The sequence below is a fragment of the Diabrotica virgifera genome, chromosome 6, assembly GCF_917563875.1.
Source record: "Diabrotica virgifera virgifera chromosome 6, PGI_DIABVI_V3a".
Classification (NCBI taxonomy): Eukaryota; Metazoa; Arthropoda; class Insecta; order Coleoptera; family Chrysomelidae; genus Diabrotica; species Diabrotica virgifera.
The window spans coordinates 216,603,079-216,623,400 of record NC_065448.1 but is presented as its reverse complement, the minus strand read 5'-3'; the positions used below and the strand labels follow the sequence as shown (position 1 = coordinate 216,623,400).

Below are 20,322 nucleotides of genomic sequence, written 5' to 3'. Positions count from 1 at the left end.
AAAAATGATTTTATTAGCGTTTCGACGTCTAAATAAGACGTCGTTGTCAAAATACAAAATATTATTAAATTAAACAAAAATGTTGTTGCTTAGTAAAAAATTTTTTCTAATAATTTATTTAATCTGACTAATTTTTTGTATTTTGACAATGACATCCGATTTGGACGTCGAAACGTTAATAAAATCATTTTTTTAGTTAAATTGTGGTTTATTCCCCATTTAGAATAGTTGATTATAATAATTAACTTATGTATAAAAATTATTGTAACAATATTTTGTACGTGTCATGTCAACTAAATACATATATTTATTTTGCTAACCTAAATATATACTTTTATATATACATTGATTTATTACAATTAAGTTTGAAACATCTGAATAGTTCTGCTTCCCTTCCCTTAACAAATATTTTTCTATCAAACAAACACTAAAAATATCAAAATAGTATGTACCAAAATATACAGTCACTGCGCACGCTAAATAATGACGTCACTGGCTTGATGAAGTTTAATTCGCGTGTACCTAACTTTTTTATTTGCGTACACGTTAGCGTGTACCTAGACACAGCGAATATAACCATAATAATAACGAATGTAAAACTATGTGACGTCACGGGTCGTTTGAACTATTTTATACCGCAGAAGACTTTAAATATGTATTTCTAAGTTATTACGAGTTTTTAAAGCGTGAAATTTTGGAAATCTCATTTTTGAACAAAACTGAACATTATTATGTAATAAAAAAATGGGCAAGTTCCCTATTGTTTATTATGAAAATTATTTTTCAAAGTTCTGTTTGGATACAAACAATAGATTTATATTGCTTTGTTTATTTTTAGCTTGCATGTACGAAGAATCTTATCAAGCTTGTAATAAACTGGCAGACTCTCAGGATTACAACGAGAGAGTTGTTAAACTGCAAGCGGCCATAAAGTACAGCCAAGAGGACGTTTTATCTGCCAAAAATCTAGTCGAAGCCTCGAGTCCAAGTGACCCAGACAGAGATGTTAATTTGGGTTGTCTCTTGTATAAAGTAAGAACGGGAATAAGCAATACAATATAAATTAAAAAGTAAACACAAAGAATGTTGTTCTGAAGCTATTTCATTGTGGCATTTTTGTAATCAACTATTTTAAATGGGAAATAAGCCACAATTTTACTAAAAAAATGATTTTATTAACGTTTCGACGTCCAAATCGGAGTGGGCTAGTGTAAATCGACCTAGTTACTTGAAACAGGGTTAAAGATGTAAATGGCGCCGGAACAATCCGAAAGGATCTCCCCGGCAAAAATGCCATACAATATTATTATTATTATTATTCTCTTAATCTTTTGATAACTATTCCGGAGTGGAAATCAAAACGTCAAGTATTTTTTAGGCAAGAATGCAATTATTATCATTACAACCAAACTGTGACTAGTCCCATATTAACCTAGCATTTAACTTAAACATGCCACAATTTAACAGCTTTAGAATCCTATCGAAACTAAAGTAAATATATTTTTTTGTACTGATAGACGGAGAGGCAGCGCTGAAAAATCTCTTTGAATTTACTAAAGCTAAATTTTTCACAGTTGATTACTGTGATTGTGTAGAGAAACATACTTCGGTCAGTCAAGCGAAACGTAGAACAGGGGTTACTGAGAGGGTATCAAAGTTGCTTTCCTACAAAAGTAATTAAATCCATTTACTAAGGCTGAAAATCAGTAGACACATTCTAAATTGAATATAAATACAAGTTATTATAGTCGGTCAGCTGTATAACGGGACAGAGCCGGTCGGTCGGCCCCAATAGTGCGGCAGATTCGTGCAAATATTACAAGAATTGTGCATTTAATGATAGAAACATATAATTTGGACCACATATACTACACATATAAAGGTTCAAATTTAGATACGAGGCCATCTCAGATTTTACCTTTTACAAAAATGGCGGGTATTCAAACTGGCGACAGTGGCGACGATACATATGTGGCTAATAGCACGATAACTTTTGAACGAAAAGTCCTACTTCAACGAAATTTGGTATATGGGTTCTTCTTTTTGGTGTATAAGATTGAGTTCTTGAACCGGAAGAATCGATTTACCATAAGTTGTGTTTTTCCTGATTTGTTCTGTAAAAATATGTTGTTTCTTTTTCAATTCTTTCACCCTGTATATATTAATTTTTCAAAAAGGTAATACCGGCATTAATAAGAGCCTAAAAATATTTTTTTGTAAATATTTTGAACTTTTTAGTTATGTTAATTATAATTTAATAAATGTATAACTTACCTTCACATGTACCTATGTGCGGCAGATTCGTGCAAATATTATAAGAATTATTGTGCATTTAATGGTAGAAGCATATAATTTGGACAACATATACTACACATACAAAGGTTCAAATTTAGATATGAAGCCATCTCAGATTTTGCCTTTTACAAAAATAGCGGGCATTTCAAAATGGCGACTATACGTATGTGACTAATAGCACGATAACTTTTGAACGAAAAGTCCGATTTCAACCAAATTTGGTACATAGGTTATTTTTTAACTTAAAAGATCGAGGTCTTGAACCGGAAGAATCGGTTTACCAGAAGTTGTGTTTTCCAGATTTTTTATGTAAAAATATGTTGTTTATTTTTTCAATTCTTTCACCCTGTATATATTAATTTTTCAAAAAGGTAATACCGGCGTTGATAAGAGCTTATAAATTTTTTTTTAGGAAATAGTTTGAACTCTTTAGTTATGTTAATTACCAATTAATAAATGCATATCGTATCTACACATGTACCTATGTACCTATGTGCGGCAGATTCGTGCAAATAATATAAGAATTATTGTGCATTTAATGGTAGAAGCATATAATTTGGACCACACACTCTACACATACAAAGATTCAAATTTAGATAGGAGGCCATCTCAGATCTTGTCTTTTACAAAAATGGCGGGCATTCAAAATGAATCTGCCGCACATAGGTACGAGGTGAAGATACGTTATGCATTTATTAAATGGTAATTAACATAACTGAAAATTCAAAATATTTCCTAAAAAATATTTTTACTCTCTTTTCATTGGCTGTATTACCTTTCTAAAAAATTAATATATACAGGGTGAAAAAATTGAAAAAAAAACAATATACTTTTACATAAAAAAACAGTAAAAACACAACTTCTGGTGAACCGATTCTTCCGGTTCAAGACCCCGATATTTTTCATCAAAAAAGGAACATTGATGCCAAATTTGGCTGAAATTGGACTTTTCGTTCAAAAGTTATCGTGCTATTAGTCACATGCGTATAGTCGCCATTTTGAATGCCCGCCATTTTTGTAAAAGGCAAACTCTGAGATGGCCTTATATCTAAATTTGAACCCTTATATGTGTAGTATATGTGATCCAAATTATATGCTTCTACCATTAAATGCACAATAATTCTTATAATATTTGCACGAGTCTGCCGCACATAGGCACATGTGAAGATACGTTATGCATTTATTAAATGGTAATTAACATAACTAAAAAGTTCAAAATATTTCCTAAAAAATATTTTTACGCTCTTTCCAATGACGTTATTAACTTTTCGAAAAATTAATATATACAGGGTGAAAGAATTGAATAAAAAACTACATATTTTACATAAAAACCAGGAAAACACAACTTTTGGTAAACCTATTCTTCCGGTTCAAGACCACCATCTTATAGATCAAAAAAAAGAACCTATATGCCAAATTTGGTTAAAATCGGACTTTTCGTTCAGAAGTTATCGTGCTATTAGTCACATATGTATAGTCGCCATTTTGACCGCCCGCCATTTTTGTAAAAGGCAAAATCTGTGATGGCCTCGTATCTAAATTTGAACCTTTATATGTGTAGTATATGTGGTCCAAATTATATGTTTCTATCATTAAATGCATAATTGTTTTACATATCGGCTGCACTACAATGAATGTACAGGGTTATTCACTATATTTTGACCCCCTTGTAAACTGCTTTATTTACAGAATTAGAAAAAATGTAAAATACAAAAGTTATTCGATTTTTTAATTATTATTTTTTGACATATATATCGTACTAATGACGTCATCCATCTGGGCGTGATGACGTAATCGACTATTTTTTTCAATAAGAATAGGGGTCGTGTGCTAGCTCATTTGAAAGGATATTCAATTCTCTTTGCAGTACTATAAACATTAAGATCATTATTTATACAGGGTGTCCAAAAAAAATTTGAATTGTTTATTAAACAATTAATTTAATTAAAATTTTGTTTTTTTGACACCCTGTATAAATAATCATGTTAATGTTTATATTACTGAATAGGGAATTGAATAACCATTCAAATGAGCTAGCAGTCGACCCCTATTCTCATTAAAAAAAAATAGTCGATTACGTCATCACGCCCAAATGGATGACGTCACTAGTACGATATATATGTCAAAAATCATAATTTAAAACTCGAATAACTTCTGTATTTTACATTTTTTCTAATTCTGTAAATAAAGCAGTACTACAAGGGGTCAAAATATAGTGAATAACCCTCTACATTCACTGGAGCCGACCGACCGGCTCTGTCCCGTCATACAGCTGACCGACTATAATAACTTTTATTTATATTTAATTTAGAATGTGTGTACTGATTTTCAGCCTTAGTAAATGGATTTAATTACCTTCGTAGGAAAGCAAACTTTGATACCCTCTCAGTAACCCCTGTTCTACGTTTCGCTTGACCCACCGCAGTACACAATCACAGTAATCAACTTTGAAAAATCTAGCTTTAGTAAATTCAAAGAGATTTTTCAGCACTGCCTCTTGGACTATGACAACTTTCTATCAGAAAATACAACTGGTCATAAAAATACGTTTTATGTGGTTTGTAAATCTGATTCTACCTCTAATTACAAATCCGTAGACAAGAAATAAAAACTAACAAATCTGACTGTACCCATACATCGAATGTAAAATATATAAACTAATCGGATTTTCCAATTATTATTGGAAGTGAAATATTCTTTGACTTTTTTCCAATAAAAAGTTTGAAATATGTGTTTTCCATCCGATGTTCCCGTGGTTATGTCAAAACAAAACGTTATTTGTAATATACATACTCACCTGATGTTAGTAGAACCGGTGTTCGCAAATATTTATTCTTATGCAGTTTGTACAACTGAACTCCATCAAAACGTAGAGATAATAAAGAAAATTATTCGGAAAAACCATGTATCAGTATAATGAGTGTCCAAAACAATTCTAGGTTGAAAGAATTTTAAGAGAAAGCAATATTCACACTAAAGGCTCAAATCTAGAGGCATTCGAAATGTGTGTGTGTACCGACGTATCCTGAAAATATCCTGGACGACCCACACCACCAACGTAAAGCTATTGCGCCGAATGGAAAAACAAAAAGAAATCTCTTTCACAATTAAGAAATGGAAACTTAAATACCTCGGCCACATTATGAGGCTTGATAAATATCGTATACTGCAACTGATAATACAGGGTAAAATAGAGAGAAAACGCTGACCCTGAAGAAGAAGACACTCATAGCTTCAAAACTTATGAGTTATTCAGAAACGCCGCAAACAAAATCAAAATTGCGATGATGATAGCCAACGTCCCAACGGACAAGGCACATGAAGAAGAAGAAATATTCAATCTATCACCGCAGACATCAATGCGTAGCATACGCGGACGACCTTACCCTAATAACACGAAGATCAACAGAATTAAGAGAGATTTTTAAAAGATTCGAGAGAAAATGCGGGCTGGAAATAAATGAGAAGACAAAGTATATGGAGATGAGGGGAAGTAATGAATACTTAGGGCAGTTTTGGAAAGTATCTGCCCCAGACAAGGAATATAACTTTAAAATAGTTTTTTTTTTCTTTCTTTATGGCCTTGGCACAGCCAATTAGCCAGTCTAGTAGAAATAGTTGTACAGTTCGATTATTTGGGAGTAACGTTAATAAATTAATAGAAATGAAGAGATTCAAGAAATCGAAAAAAGAATGACTAAATGTAGTAAAGGTGCTGGAAGTCGAAATAAGATGCTGAGAACAAAGAGAATATCCAGAGGAGCAAAAAGAAGAATATATACTACGGTTATCCGAAAAACGGTGCTTTATGCTAGCGGGACCTGGATCTTAAGCAAAACCATAGAACTGAAACTAAATATATGGGAGGGGAAGATACTAGAAGAATATATCGAGGTATAAAATATGGGCATATCTGGAGAAGAAGAACTAATAATGAAATAATGCAAATGTATGGACAACAAAAAAGTTCAAACATTGGCCAAGTTCAAGGACTAAGATGGCTCGGACACGTAGCTAGAATGCAGGAAGAAAGAATCTCCAAAGAATTCATAAATACTGAAGCTGTCCAATAAAAAGAGGACGACCACGAAGAAAATGGATGGAATCGGTAAAAGAAGACTTGGGATTGTTAGGAACACAAAACTGGAAAAACCTAGCACAAGACACTAAGAAATTGAATAAAACCATTGATGCCTCTAGAGCCTGTTTGAGCTGATGTAGGTTACATAGTATTTGACTTTTTTCCAATCATCATCATCATCAACCCGTACGCGTCCACTGCTGGACATAGGTCTCCCTCAGCTCTTTCCATCTTTCTCTGTTTTGTGCGGCTTGCATCCAGTTGCCGACAATACGTTTCAGATCGTCAGCCCATCTGGTTGGTGGTCGTCCTCTGCTCCGTAGTGCTTCTTCTCGTGGCCTCCACTCGACAATACGTTTTGTCCATCGGTTGTCTGACAATCTGGCGACGTGTCCTGCCCAATTCCACTTGAGCGACGCGATTCTTTCGACGGCGTCCGCTGTTTTTGTTCTACGACGTATTTCTTCGTTTGGGATTCGGTCCCTCAGGGAGACACCCAACATCTGGCGCTCCATAGCCCTTTGAGTTATGCGAATCTTGTTCACTACCTTTTTTGTGAGTGTTAATGTTTCCGCTCCATAAGTGAGTACAGGCAATACACACTGGTCAAAGATTTTCCTTTTCAGGCATATGGGTAAGTCCGATTTAAATACATAGCTCAGTTTACCAAACGCTGCCCAGGCTAATCCTATGCGACGTGGGAGCTCGCACGTCTGGTTATCTCTTTCCAATCGAATTTCATGTCCCAAGTACTTATAAGATGCAGTCTGCTCAATATTCATTCCATCAAGAACAATATTACGATTTAGCACCAGATTAGTCATTATTTGCGTCTTGTTGATGTTAATCTTTAGTCCGACCTCTAAGGAAGCGTGATATAACTTGTTCAACATTATTATTGCATCATCCATACGTTCGGCTATAGGGACGATGTCATCTGCGAATCTCAACTGACTGAGCTTCTCTCCATTTATGTTGATACCATATTCGTTCAGATCTGCCTTCTTAAAACTGTGTTCCAAAAGGGTTGTGAACAGCTTTGGTGAGATAGTGTCTCCTTGCCGTACTCCTCGCTGTATACAGAATTTATTTGTTTGTTGATCAGATAGTCTTACGCTAGCCGTTGCGTTGTGGTAGATATATTTTATCATGTTAGTATAGCGATAATCTATTCGGCATTCTGTCAATGCTTTTAACATTTTCTGCTGGTTTATGGTATCGAACGCTTTCTCGTAGTCCACGAATATCAGTGCCAATGGTTTGTTGTATTCCGCAGACTTCTCGATCAAGTTTTTTATTACCAGTAAGTGGTCGTTAGTGCTGTATCCGGATCTGAAGCCAGCTTGTTCTCTAGGCTGATAGAAGTCTAACTTAGCCTCCAGTCCCTTTTTGATAATTTTTGTGAAAAGTTTATATATGTGTGATAGCAGACTGATAGGACGGTAGTTTTTTTAGATCTGTTATGTCACCTTTCTTGTGCAATAAAACAATGACTGCATTGTTCCATTGAGAAGGCGTTTTTCCTTGGTAAATGCATTCGGTGAAAAGTTTGACCAAAACCTGGATAATTTTATTTCCACCTTGTTTGATTGCCTTGATCACTACTCCGTCATCGACAGGGGATTTATTATTTTTCATTTCTGAAAGTGTCTTTTTAACTTCGTATGGTGTTACTTCTGGCATTAATTCTGATCCCTGGTTTGTGATTTTGGACAGGAGCTGATCTTGCCTTGCGTTGGTGCTCTCATACATTTCGCGATAAAACGATTCGACAACCTTAAGGATTTCGGCTCTATCCGTAGCAATGCTGTTGTCTTTATTTCTTATTCTGTACATATTTTTGTTGCCAATGTTATTCGTATTTCGCCGCAAAACTTTTAAACTTTTGTTTTCTTGAATTATTTGAGTTATTTCTCTTGTATTGTTTTCTCTTATATCTTTTCGGATTGACCGGTGGATATCTTTATTTAATTTCTTCAGTGTTGTGTAGTTGGAGTCGTATTTTTCCGTCAGTTGTCTTCTTTTACTTACTAACTCTTTGGTATTTTGGCTTAATTTTGGCCAATAAAAAGTTTGAAATATCTGTTTTCCATCCGATATTCCCGTGGTTATGTGAAAACAAAACGTTATTTGTAATATACTTAGGTATTTGATGTTAGAGGAACCGGTGATCGCAAATAATTATTCTTATGCAGTTTGTAGAAATGGACTCCATCAAAACGTGAAAATAATAAAGAAACTTAATCGGAAAATCCATGTATCAGTATAATGAGTGTCCAAAACAATGGGTATTGGGACCGTGCAAGTTCGGCAAAGCGACCTCTATTTCTACGCTCTGTACTTTTATTCGCACTTTTAATTATATTGGCCAATTATATTAGTCCTGGTTGCTGGATAATTGTCAAGGCCATAGTCCAAAAAAATAATAAGAAGAAAAAATAAGATGCAGGTTATGTTTAGCAAACGTAAACAATTGTATGTAGTAAATAAAATCAGTTATTAAAATGCAGTACTGCAAGCAAAATACAATTAATTAAATTTACCTTTATATAATAATTGCATATCATATCAATATTGTGGAGCAATATATAATTTTTCTGCGCCAATGACAGAAGGTATGAAATATACGTCAATTTGACAATTTCAATTGACAATATGAATTATTTAAGATAGATGCAATATTTCTCCGCGACTCGCGCACGGTCGTTTCTCGTTTCCCTTTCCAAGTACTTGCACACCGCGAATACTGTCTATCTCTTCATCCATATGCATTTTATTCAATGTTAATTGGCAACTATTTTACATCTTAGCAGAAGATGTGCCGAGGTCACCGGTCAAGAACAATTTGGCTTCAGGAAAAGCATGGGGGCACGAGAAGCAATATTCAGTCTTCAAACTCTGGCTCAAAGGAGCAAAGATCAATAAGCAGACCTTTTTGTCTGTTTTATAGATTTTGAAAAGTCGTTCGACGGGGTGTAGCACAAGACCTTGATAGTTAGATTGAACGACATCGGAATCGACAAAAGAGATTCTCAAATTTAAAAGCTATTTATTGGAATTAGACAGCAATCGCAAAGACCAATGGTAACACGTCAAGGTCAATTGAAATACAACGAGGTGTCAGACAGGGCTGAAGGCTATCACCGATACTGTTTAACGTCTACTCGGAGGTAATATTTGCGAAGGCTTTATCGCCCTCTTCAGAAGGTATCAGGATAAGCAGACAAAGAGTAAATAACATCCGCTATACAGATGACACTATTTTAATGACTAATTCGGACCATAGTCTCCAGATACTGTTAAATAGGGTAACTTAAAGTTGTGAGAAAATGGGGATGAAGATCAATACTGCAAAAACCAAAGTTATGAAAATATCAAAGAACAAATATTTACCCTTCCAATATATGTGAACCACCAACAGCTTGAATACGTAGACCAATACAAATATCTTGGCTACTGGTTCAACAATCAACTTGATTATAAACAAGACGAGCGAAAATAGAGGTAGACCGACAAGACTTTATCAAATTGAAAAGCTTATTTTGTATTAGTGGAATTAATAGCATTTCGACGCCCAAGTCGGGTGTCGTTGTCTTCTTCTTCTTCTTCTCGTTGTCCTTATGCCCTATAAGAGCGTCGGACTTTGGTATCACCTATCCATCTTTTACCCATTTCTTCCACGCCTTCCGGTCTCCTGCCATTTCCTTCATCTGTTGCACTGTTTTCCCTCTCTTTGTCCCGATTTCCTCGATTTGCTCCATCCACCCCTTTCTAGGTCTGCCCCTTCTTCTTTTCCCCTGTCTTTTGGCATCTGTCACCTTCTTTACTAGTCTGTTCTCGTTCATCCTAGTTATATGTCCAAACCAATTCAGTTTTCTTTTTTCAATTTTTTTTTCTATTGGTTCCTGGCTTAGCACGTTTCTGATGTTTTCGTTCCTTTCCCTGTCCATCTTCGTCTTTCCAGCTATTTTTCTCAGATGCTTCATTTCTGCTGCATTTATGGCACTTTCATGTCTCTTATTTGTGACCCATGTCTCGCTTGCATATAGAAGAGTTGGTGCTGTGATTGTATTATATACATGTATTTTTGTTTCCTGGCTGATTTCCCGTTTTCCCAGTATCGTATTATTAATCGCATAGTATATTTTCGTAGCTTTCTTTGTCCTATTTGCAATTTCTAGGTCTAGCTTTCCGTCATTTGATATTATCGTTCCCAGGTACTCGTAGGCCGTCACCCTCTCCAATTCTTGTCCTCTACAGAACACTCGTGTTTCACCTCCAATCTCGTGCTCCTGCTCACCTATTTTCATCGTCTTGCATTTGCTGATGTTTATTTCTAATTTCATTTTCTCTATTTCCTCAGTCCATACATCAATTAGTCGTTGCATCTTTCTCGGGTTGTCTGTTATGAGAACGACGTCGTCCGCATACAGTAATCCTTCTATCATAACTGGTGTTAGGTGTGTGTAGCCTATTATTGTTTTTAATTGATTAGTCCTTATTTTCACATTTTTAAATAATTGATCCATAATTATGACGAATAGGAGTGGGCTTAGGCTATCTCCCTGTTTTATTCCCTTGTTCATCCTAAATTCTAGTGATCTGCTACCTCCCATTTGAACTTTTCCCACCACTCTACTGTACGTACTTTTAATTATCTCTAATAATTTCCTCGGTATTCCCAGCTCCTCCATAGTATTCCACAATACTTTCCGGTCTACTGAGTCGAACGCTGCTTTAAGGTCTATGAAGGTTATATATATGTTTGTTCCCCGATCATTATTTTTTTCTATTATATTTCGTAGTATGCTTATGTTGTCAACTGTTTGTCTTTGGGCTCTGAATGCTGTTTGTTCGTCTTCAAGTTTTTCTTCTACCTCTGTTCTTAATCTGCTTTCTATTATTCTCGTATATAGCTTGAACACTGCTGATGAGAGGCATATATCTCTATAGTTTCCACAGTTGGATTCTTCTCCTTTCTTGTGAATTGGGATCAGTAAGTTTTCTTCCCACTCTTTCGGCATTTTGTTTGTTCTCCATGCTTCTCTCATTATTTCCAGCAACCACTTCTTTCCTTCTTTCCCTATCCATTTTATCATTTCGGGATCAATTTTATCTGCTCCGCTCGCTTTTCCTATTTTTATTCTACTTATCGCTTCTTCCAATTCTTCTGTACTTATTTCTTCCATTTGGTTTTCGTCCTCTGCTGTCTGTTCTATGGTTCCCTCTGTCTCTATTTCTTCACTTTCCTCGCCCATATATTTCTCTTCATAATATTCTCTCCACACCTCTAGTATTTCTGTTGTATTTGTCTTTAGTTTGTTGTGTTTGTCTTTTACACCTCTGAGTTCTTTTCTTTTCTTTCCTCTTAGACTCCTTACTTTATTCCAGAAGCATCTGTTGTTGTCTCTGTAATTTTGGTTTAGGGATTCACCAAACTTCTTCCAACTCTCTTTTTTTCCCTTTCTTATTAGTTCTTTCACTATGTTTCTGTGTTTTTGGTATTCTTTTTTATCTTGATCCTCTCTTGTGCGATTGTATTTTTTCCATGCCTTTTTCTTTTTCCTCACTCCTTCCTGTATATCTGCATTCCACCATTCCGTCTTTTTCTTTAACTTTCCGACTGTTAGATTTCCGCATATCTCTTCTGCCTTATTTATTATTACTTCTTTAAATTTTTCCCATTTTTCCTCCATATCCATTTCTATTTTCTTTCTCTCCTCCATTTTGAACTCCTTATCAGTTTCTTCTTGGTATCTCCTTTTCTTTTGTTCATCTTTTAGCTTTTTTATTGCTATTCTGCTGTATTCTATCTGTTCTTGTTGTACCGGTTTTCGCCATGTCATCTCTGCCATTACCAGTCTGTGATCAGTTCCGATCTCTGCTCTCTGTTCTGTCCAGACTTGTTTTATATTTTGTTTCATTTCTTGGGTGTAGACTACGTAATCCATTATGCTTTTTGCATCTCTGCCTTCTGCTACAAATGTATATTTATCTTGTAGTAATTGCTGTGTAAACGAGTTTCCTATTAATAGGTCGTTTGTCTGGCAGAATCTGATCATTTTAATTCCATTTCTGTTTAGGATCTCTTCACCATGTCTTCCCATGCACCCAAGTCCTTTGTTTTCATCTTTTCCTATCCTTGCATTCCAATCTCCCATTAACACTATTCTTTCACATTTTTCTCGTATCTCATCTAGGGTATTCTGTAGTTCATTGTAGAAATCTTCCATTTTTTCTTCTTCCGTTCCTTCTGTTGGTGCATATATTTGCACTATGTACCATTCCTCTTCCATTTCTATTTTTATATACATGATTCTCGAGGATATAGGTTTGAAATCTGATATTCTTTTTTCTATTGTCTCTGTGACTAATATGCCTACTCCTTCTTTCGCTCAAGTTCTTTGTCTACCCCGGAGTAATATATGGTGTAATTTTCTGATATTTTTTCTTTTCCTCTTCCACATTTCTTTGTTTCGCTAATACCTATTATTTGCATTTTAAGTTCTTGCATTTCTTGCACTAATTCGCATTCCTTTCCTCTAAGGGATGTTAAATTCCATGTACCAATTTTCAAGTTGTTATTTTCGTTTATTCTAGTTTTTGTGTCTTGTTTCATTTCCACATCAATTATGCTAGCTGTTTTTTGAATGACCTTTTTCTTTTGTCCATTTTCTTGTTGATTATTCTCTCCTTCTGTATGTTTTTCTTTTTTTTCTTTATCCGAATTCCATTCCGTTGTCTTTGCGTTGTCGTCATCGTCTTTACTACCCCTCGTTTGTTGTTTCCTTAGTTTTTTGGAGCAGATTTCTCAATTTTTTCGTTTACTCTATTCCATCTCCACTCCTCCCCGTTTATTGTAACTTTATTGTATCCTATTTTTACTTCTTTTACCTTTTCTTTTCCGTCTTTAGCAAATTCTCGGAGCTGTTTTTGTATTTTCCTTTCTTGTTTCGTCATGTCATTGTTTAGGAAGATTTTTTGATTTCTTATGTTTTTTAGTTTATATTTGTTTTCCATGACTGTTCGCTTGTCTTCACCATTATATAATTGGATGAGATAGTGAGATTCTCCTATTTTTATTACAGTTCTGACGTTTATTTCTAGCTGTAGATTGGTTTTTAAAAAGTTCTGCATGGCTATTTTGAGGTCTGCTTGGTTTCTTGTATCAATATTCAGGCCGGTTATGACAATATTATTTTTCCTTTTTTCTTTATCGATCCATTCCATATTCTGTTTTATTTGTGTTAATTCTGCTTTTATATCTTTATTTTCTTTTCTGAGTTCCTCGTTCTCTTCTTTTAACTTTTTCATTTCCATTGCATATGATTGTTGGTCTTCTCTTATTAATTTCATCTCATCTTTTATTTCTGTTTTCATCTCTTGCATCAGATATAATATTTTCTCGAGTTTTTCATCACTTGTAATGGTGGATGTTCGATGCGTTTTCTTACTGTTTTGAAATATCTCGAAGTTTTCAGCCGGTCTTTTATTGTTCTGTTCATCTGTATAGTCGTTTGAGCTCATGGTTTTCTCGAGAAATTCCTTGCAGATCTTGGGCAATTATTGGGCGTCTCAGAGAACCCGCCGAGAAGCTACTCAGTCCACCCCCCGACCAGTTACCTAAGCTGCCCTTCTATATACCCGTTAATCTACTCCCTTCGTTTAGGAAATTTCCTTATCTTTAGTGAAAATATTTGTTTTTATTTTCTTTAAAATTTTCTGATGCCGCCTCTGTCTCGTATAATTAAGTTTTAATTGTTCAATTACCAAGAGCTCTGTTAAATATCTGTTTCTAGTTCCTTATCTCCTAATTTAATTAGCAAAAAGTTTATGGAAAATGATGGAACCGGTGATCGCAAATAATTATTCTTATGCAGTTTGTAGAAATGGACTCCATCAAAACGTGAAAATAATAAAGAAACTTAATCGGAAAATCCATGTATCAGTATAATGAGTGTCCAAAACAATGGGTATACTGTCTATCTCTTCATCCATATGAATTTTATTCAATGTTAATTGGCAACTATTTTACATCTTAGCAGAAGATGTGACGAGGTCACCGGTCAAGAACAATTTGGCTTCAGGAAAAGCATGGGGGCACGAGAAGCAATATTCAGTCTTCAAACTCTGGCTCAAAGGAGCAAAGATCAATAAGCAGACCTTTTTGTCTGTTTTATAGATTTTGAAAAGTCGTTCGACGGGGTGTAGCACAAGACCTTGATAGTTAGATTGAACGACATCGGAATCGACAAAAGAGATTCTCAAATTTAAAAGCTATTTATTGGAATTAGACAGCAATCGCAAAGACCAATGGTAACACGTCAAGGTCAATTGAAATACAACGAGGTGTCAGACAGGGCTGAAGGCTATCACCGTTACTGTTTAACGTCTACTCGGAGGTAATATTTGCGAAGGCTTTATCGCCCTCTTCAGAAGGTATCAGGATAAGCAGACAAAGAGTAAATAACATCCGCTATACAGATGACACTATTTTAATGACTAATTCGGACCATAGTCTCCAGATACTGTTAAATAGGGTAACTTAAAGTTGTGAGAAAATGGGGATGAAGATCAATACTGCAAAAACCAAAGTTATGAAAATATCAAAGAACAAATATTTACCCTTCCAATATATGTGAACCACCAACAGCTTGAATACGTAGACCAATACAAATATCTTGGCTACTAGTTCAACAATCAACTTGATTATAAACAAGAAGAGCGAAAATAGAGGTAGACCGACAAGACTTTATCAAATTGAAAAGCTTATTTTGTATTAGTGGAATTAATAGCAGTCTTAGATGTCGTTAGACATTGCTATGTATGGTCAATACTATTGTATTGAATGAAGGCCTGGGCCTCGATTTTTGACCCTGTGCTTCGTTATCGAACGTATTCGCTTCATATCTGTTTAGTGTACAGATAGCGAATAATCGAAGGGTCAAAAATCAAGGCCCAGGACGCTCAACATAACGCAGATATATAAGTTAGAAGCCTTTGAACTCTGGCTTTATATAAGGATCTTGAAAAACCCTTGGACAACCCACACCACCAACAAAAATGTTCTGAGGAGAATACGTACCTACAGCTAGGGAGCTGCTAAAAATCATCAAAGATAGACAAGTTAGCTACATAGGGCACGTAATAAGAACGAAAAGTACCGCTTCTCGCAATTGATCATCCAGGGGGAAGATTGAAGGAAAACAGGGTCCCAGTAGGCGCCAGAGTTCATGGCTTAAAAATATCAGATACTGGACCGGCCTTGATTTGAGACAGATTTGCCAGTGCAGTCGCTAACATTTACTAAAAGAGACAGCACCACAAGAAGAAGAAGAAGCATATGTGTAGTGATTATGAATATGGATGTTGTCTCAGGGCTCATATTGCGCTGATCTCGCTAATTCTATATCTTTCTGTATTCAGCGTTGCTCGGATTACTTGCAAAGTTCGTATCTTGTAGTTTCTGAATCCCTCTGTTTGGTGATCACCCTCTCATCTTTCCTTCTAGTTTTGTCTGGATCGTTAGGTTTTCTTTATTGTCTATAAACTAGATCTTACAATTAAGAGAAAGTTAAGATTAAAATTAACACCCTAAGACTGTCTAATCTGTGTGCGTATCTGCTTTTTAAGCGTCTTGACTTTGATTCCATTCTTACGCAGATGATTTACAGTTATTCTTCTTATCTAGTCCAAGGTAGAAATTTGTAAGTTGCAAGAAATATAAATTACAATGTTTTACTTTTCTTACTTCGTACACACTATACGCATGATGAAAGTTTATTTTATTTTGCCAAAATTTGTAGTATTTTTTTTATTTCTTTTTAATCTCGTATTTGAAAACGTATTGTCCAAAATTAAACCAGCATCTACGTCTTTAATCATGTGGCAACAATTAATTTTCACATATTCAAAACAAATAAAAATTTTATTGACTTGCGGTAAAATTAATTTGCACATCAAATTGGCCTAAAACAATAAACATAAATTTTAATTTTTGATCATCAATAACATGACTTCGATTAAACAGTTTAAAGATTTAGGAACAAAATGTTGTATAACAATGTGAAAGAAATTATTTTCCAGAATGTATTTTTGAGAATGGCGTAAACACTGTCACAGAGCCTTTAAGATGTCACTGGTACGGTACCCTTGTTTCTACTCAAACTATTAGACGTTTAAAAACATTTGATTTGGACTCTAGGCGTTCTTTGAGACGTGTACTATTGACAATACGGTATTGGCATCAAAAATTAAATTGGGCTAGAGCACATTTAAATTGGAGAGATGAATGGCGTTTAGTATTGTTCACAGACGACTAGTGATTTTTCCGATTTCCAGATGACCGTCAAATAAGTGTATGAACAAGACCAAGGGTACCTACCAAGAAATCAAAGACCATGTCAGATAGTTTATCCATTTGGAGGTGGTGCGGTGTTATGGCAGGGCCGGATTTAAGGGGGGCAGGCTGGGCAGCTGCCCGGGGCCCCTTACAAAGCCCCAAACGTAAAAAATTAGCACATTATTCACATAAAATAATTATTGTCAATCAATTATTAACTGCGATTTCCGATATTTTTGCCAAGTCACGGTCATAAAACAGAAAATATATTTAATTCTTTAATGACATTCTTGCAAGAACATGATATCGACTTGAAAAACTACAGGGGACTACGTTAACTACGTTAACGCGTCAGTTATGAGTGGAAAATACAACGGTGTTCAAGGTAAAATTAGAGAACATAATTTCTTGGCATTATGGATTCCGTGTGCCGCCCACTCTCTAAATTTATTTGCAAAAGCTGCAGCTAAGTGTTGTCCTGCTGCCATAGCATTCTTCGATTTATTAGAAGAACTATATTATGAACTATAATATACAATGAGCACGTAAAGGTTGGAATAAATTCATTTTCTCGAGAATGGACGATTTTGGAAAAAAATCCCAAAACAGGTCAATTTTTATTTTTAAATTACGACTTTTTGGCATATATATCATACTAGTGACTTCACCCATCTGCGCGTGATGACGTCATCGATGATTTTTTTAAATGAGCATAGGGATCGTGTGATAGCTCATTTGAAAGGTAATTCAATTCTTTATTCCGTAATATAAACATTAACATAATTATTTATACAGGGTGTCCAAAAAAAAATTTTTTGGATTAAATTTATTAACATAAAAAGAAGAATGTTTGCAATTTATTTAACTCAAAATACATTTTACTGCTCTCAGAAAGCAGAAAAAATGTTTATTTGAAAAATAATCATGGCTTTTCGCTTAAATTAAATGTTTAAACTGTCACGAGGCTGGTGGGTGGCTGCTTAGTATTTAATTTAAGCAAAAAACAATATTTATCTGCCAATTAAACATTTTTTCCTGTTTTCTGATAACAGTAAAATGAATTTTGAATTAAATAAATTACACACATTCTTCTTTTTATGTCAATAAATTTAATTCAAAAAAATTTTTTTAAGCGCCCTGTATAAAAAATTATGTTAATGTTTATATTACTGAATAGAGAATTGAATTACCTTTCAAATGAGCTATCACACGATCCCTATTTTCATTTAAAAAAATCAACGATGACGTCATCACGCCCAGATGGATGACGTCACTAGTATAATATATATGTCAAAAAGTCGTAATTTAAAAATAAAAATTGACCTGTTTCAGTATTTTTTTCCAAAATCGTCCGTTCTCGAGAAAATGAATTTATTCCAACCTTTACGTGCTCACTGTATATTTTTCACTTCCTCTACATATAGATACAACTTGTTAATTAAATTTTTTAAGGCAAGCTCTTTAAGCAAGAGCAACGCCAACCCTGGCAGAAATATTATTGTTCCTAAAAGAGTAAATAATACTAGATGGTCATCTAGAAGTGATGCCGCAAAAGCGCTAGTTAAAGGTTATAATCAGAATAAAGAGCATTATCTACAATTTCAGAAGACGTTGAACGACAATTTAAAACTCGTAGCGATGCAAATGGTTTGTATAATCCAATCGAATATGTCTACTAGAAACAGGAATATTTGCAATATTTTGGAATGATATCTTAGAGACGACAAATAGCACGAATCGTATTCTCCAAGATCCAAATATTGACCTTAATTCAGGAGTGGCGGCACTTAGATCTCTTAAAGACTCTATATTATTTTAAGGAATATTCGCCTGACCCCACTGGATTATGGAACATCTCGAGAGACTGAAATGACAACATCAGAGAAATTTAGGGCTCAAAATTTTATGGCTATTATAGATCACTTCATTTCCTCTTCAAGTCAAAGGCTTTCTGCATATAAATCCATTCATTCCAATTGTGGATTTTTACATCATTTGGAAAATTTAACTGCCAATGAAATTGAAACTCACTCACTGAAGCTTACCGACATTTATATCAATGATTTAGATGGAAACCTAGGTGCCGAACTGGTACACTTTGTAAAATGTTTCAATTCATTTAAAAAGGAAATCGGTTCATCTAATATAAGTAAAGAACTTCAAATGTACAGACTGCTAAAAGAAAAGAATGTGTATGTTGCGTTTCCAAACGTTGAGGTGCCACTTCGTTCATATTTCGTTCTGATGCTCTAACTGCGGTGGAGAGAGATCATTCTCAAAACTTAAGTTAATTAAAAATCGACCTTCTATAAATAGTTATCTCTCTATAATAAGCATTGAACACGATGTCGCAACTAAAATAGAATGTCCTACATAATCAAGGAATTTTGAATTAAAAAATCTCGAAAAGTACCCGAACTTTAACCATGCATCTTACTATTAGGTCTGGATCCCGCGTATGAAAAAAAAGTTGATTAATAGCAAGCTGAAAATTTGTTAATAGCTTAAGGGTGTCTAGTCAGACAAACTTTGATATATGGGAACACTGGAACAAGGGAAGTTTTAATTGTGGAACAGGTTAAAAATTTGGAACGGTCAGACCACGAAAACGGCACATGTATTTTGTCCGACAGAACAGACTTAAACTTTCCGAACAGAGATTAAACTCTCATGCAAAAATCAGACTGCTATTCACCAAATGGGCGTTTTAATGAGTGGAACATGTAGAATATATCAAATGACAGGAATTATGACAGGTGATAAATAGCAGCCTGATTTTTGCATGAGAGTTTAATCTCTGTTCGGAGAGTTTAAGTCTGTTCTGTCGGACAAAATAAATGTGCCGTTTTCGTGGTCTGACCGTTCCAAATTTTTAACCTGTTCCACAATTAAAACTGCTCCTGTTACAGTGTTCCCATATATCAAAGTTTATCCGACTAGACACCCTTAAGCTATTAACAAATTTTCAGCTTGCTATTAATCAACTTTTTTTCATACGCGGGATCCAGACCTATATGTTTATTTTATTTTTAATATTTTACTGCAAAGAAATACAGCTCTTGTATTTTTAATTATTTAAAGATATATTTATAACAGTAGATCAACATTTTTTTTAATTTCTAAAAGTGAAAACTCTGTAATTGGCTGTATACCTACACAGTTATAACAACAATTTTGTTAATGGTAGGAGGTAGGGGTCTCTCACCAATTCTTCCCAGGGGCCCCCACTGCCTTAAATCCGGCCCTGTGTTACGGTCTTGGGCTGAAATCTGTTTCGGTAGAACAGATCTCTACTTACATTTGCCAGGACACTATGGTTGGTGATATGTACAGGCGGGACAGTATTGAGCATATTATTATTCATTTCCATGCAGCAATTGGGGACCAATTTTTTCTCCGATGATAATGATCGATCACATATATTTACAGTTGTCGAAGAAAGTAGAGATTTGCATGGAATTCTTCATTTGGCAGTATATCGTATATCCGCGCTCTCCAGACCTCAATCCCATTGAACATGCTTGAGACATGGTAGACTTATTAGGTCACAACGTCTATTAATTCAAAATTTGGTGTTTACCTTTTTATGGATAATTAGTCTATT

At 34.8% G+C, this 20,322-nt stretch overlaps 1 protein-coding gene across 1 annotated transcript in view; it reads left to right on the top strand.

Moving 5' to 3' along the window:
* LOC126887229 (tetratricopeptide repeat protein 30A) overlaps positions 1–20,322 on the top strand; it is a 64,479-nt gene that overhangs the window by 16,827 nt on the left and 27,330 nt on the right. The window contains exon 3 of the mRNA XM_050654632.1: positions 839–1,032. Coding sequence (XP_050510589.1) covers positions 839–1,032 — 194 coding nt within the window. The remainder of the gene's footprint in view (positions 1–838; positions 1,033–20,322) is intronic.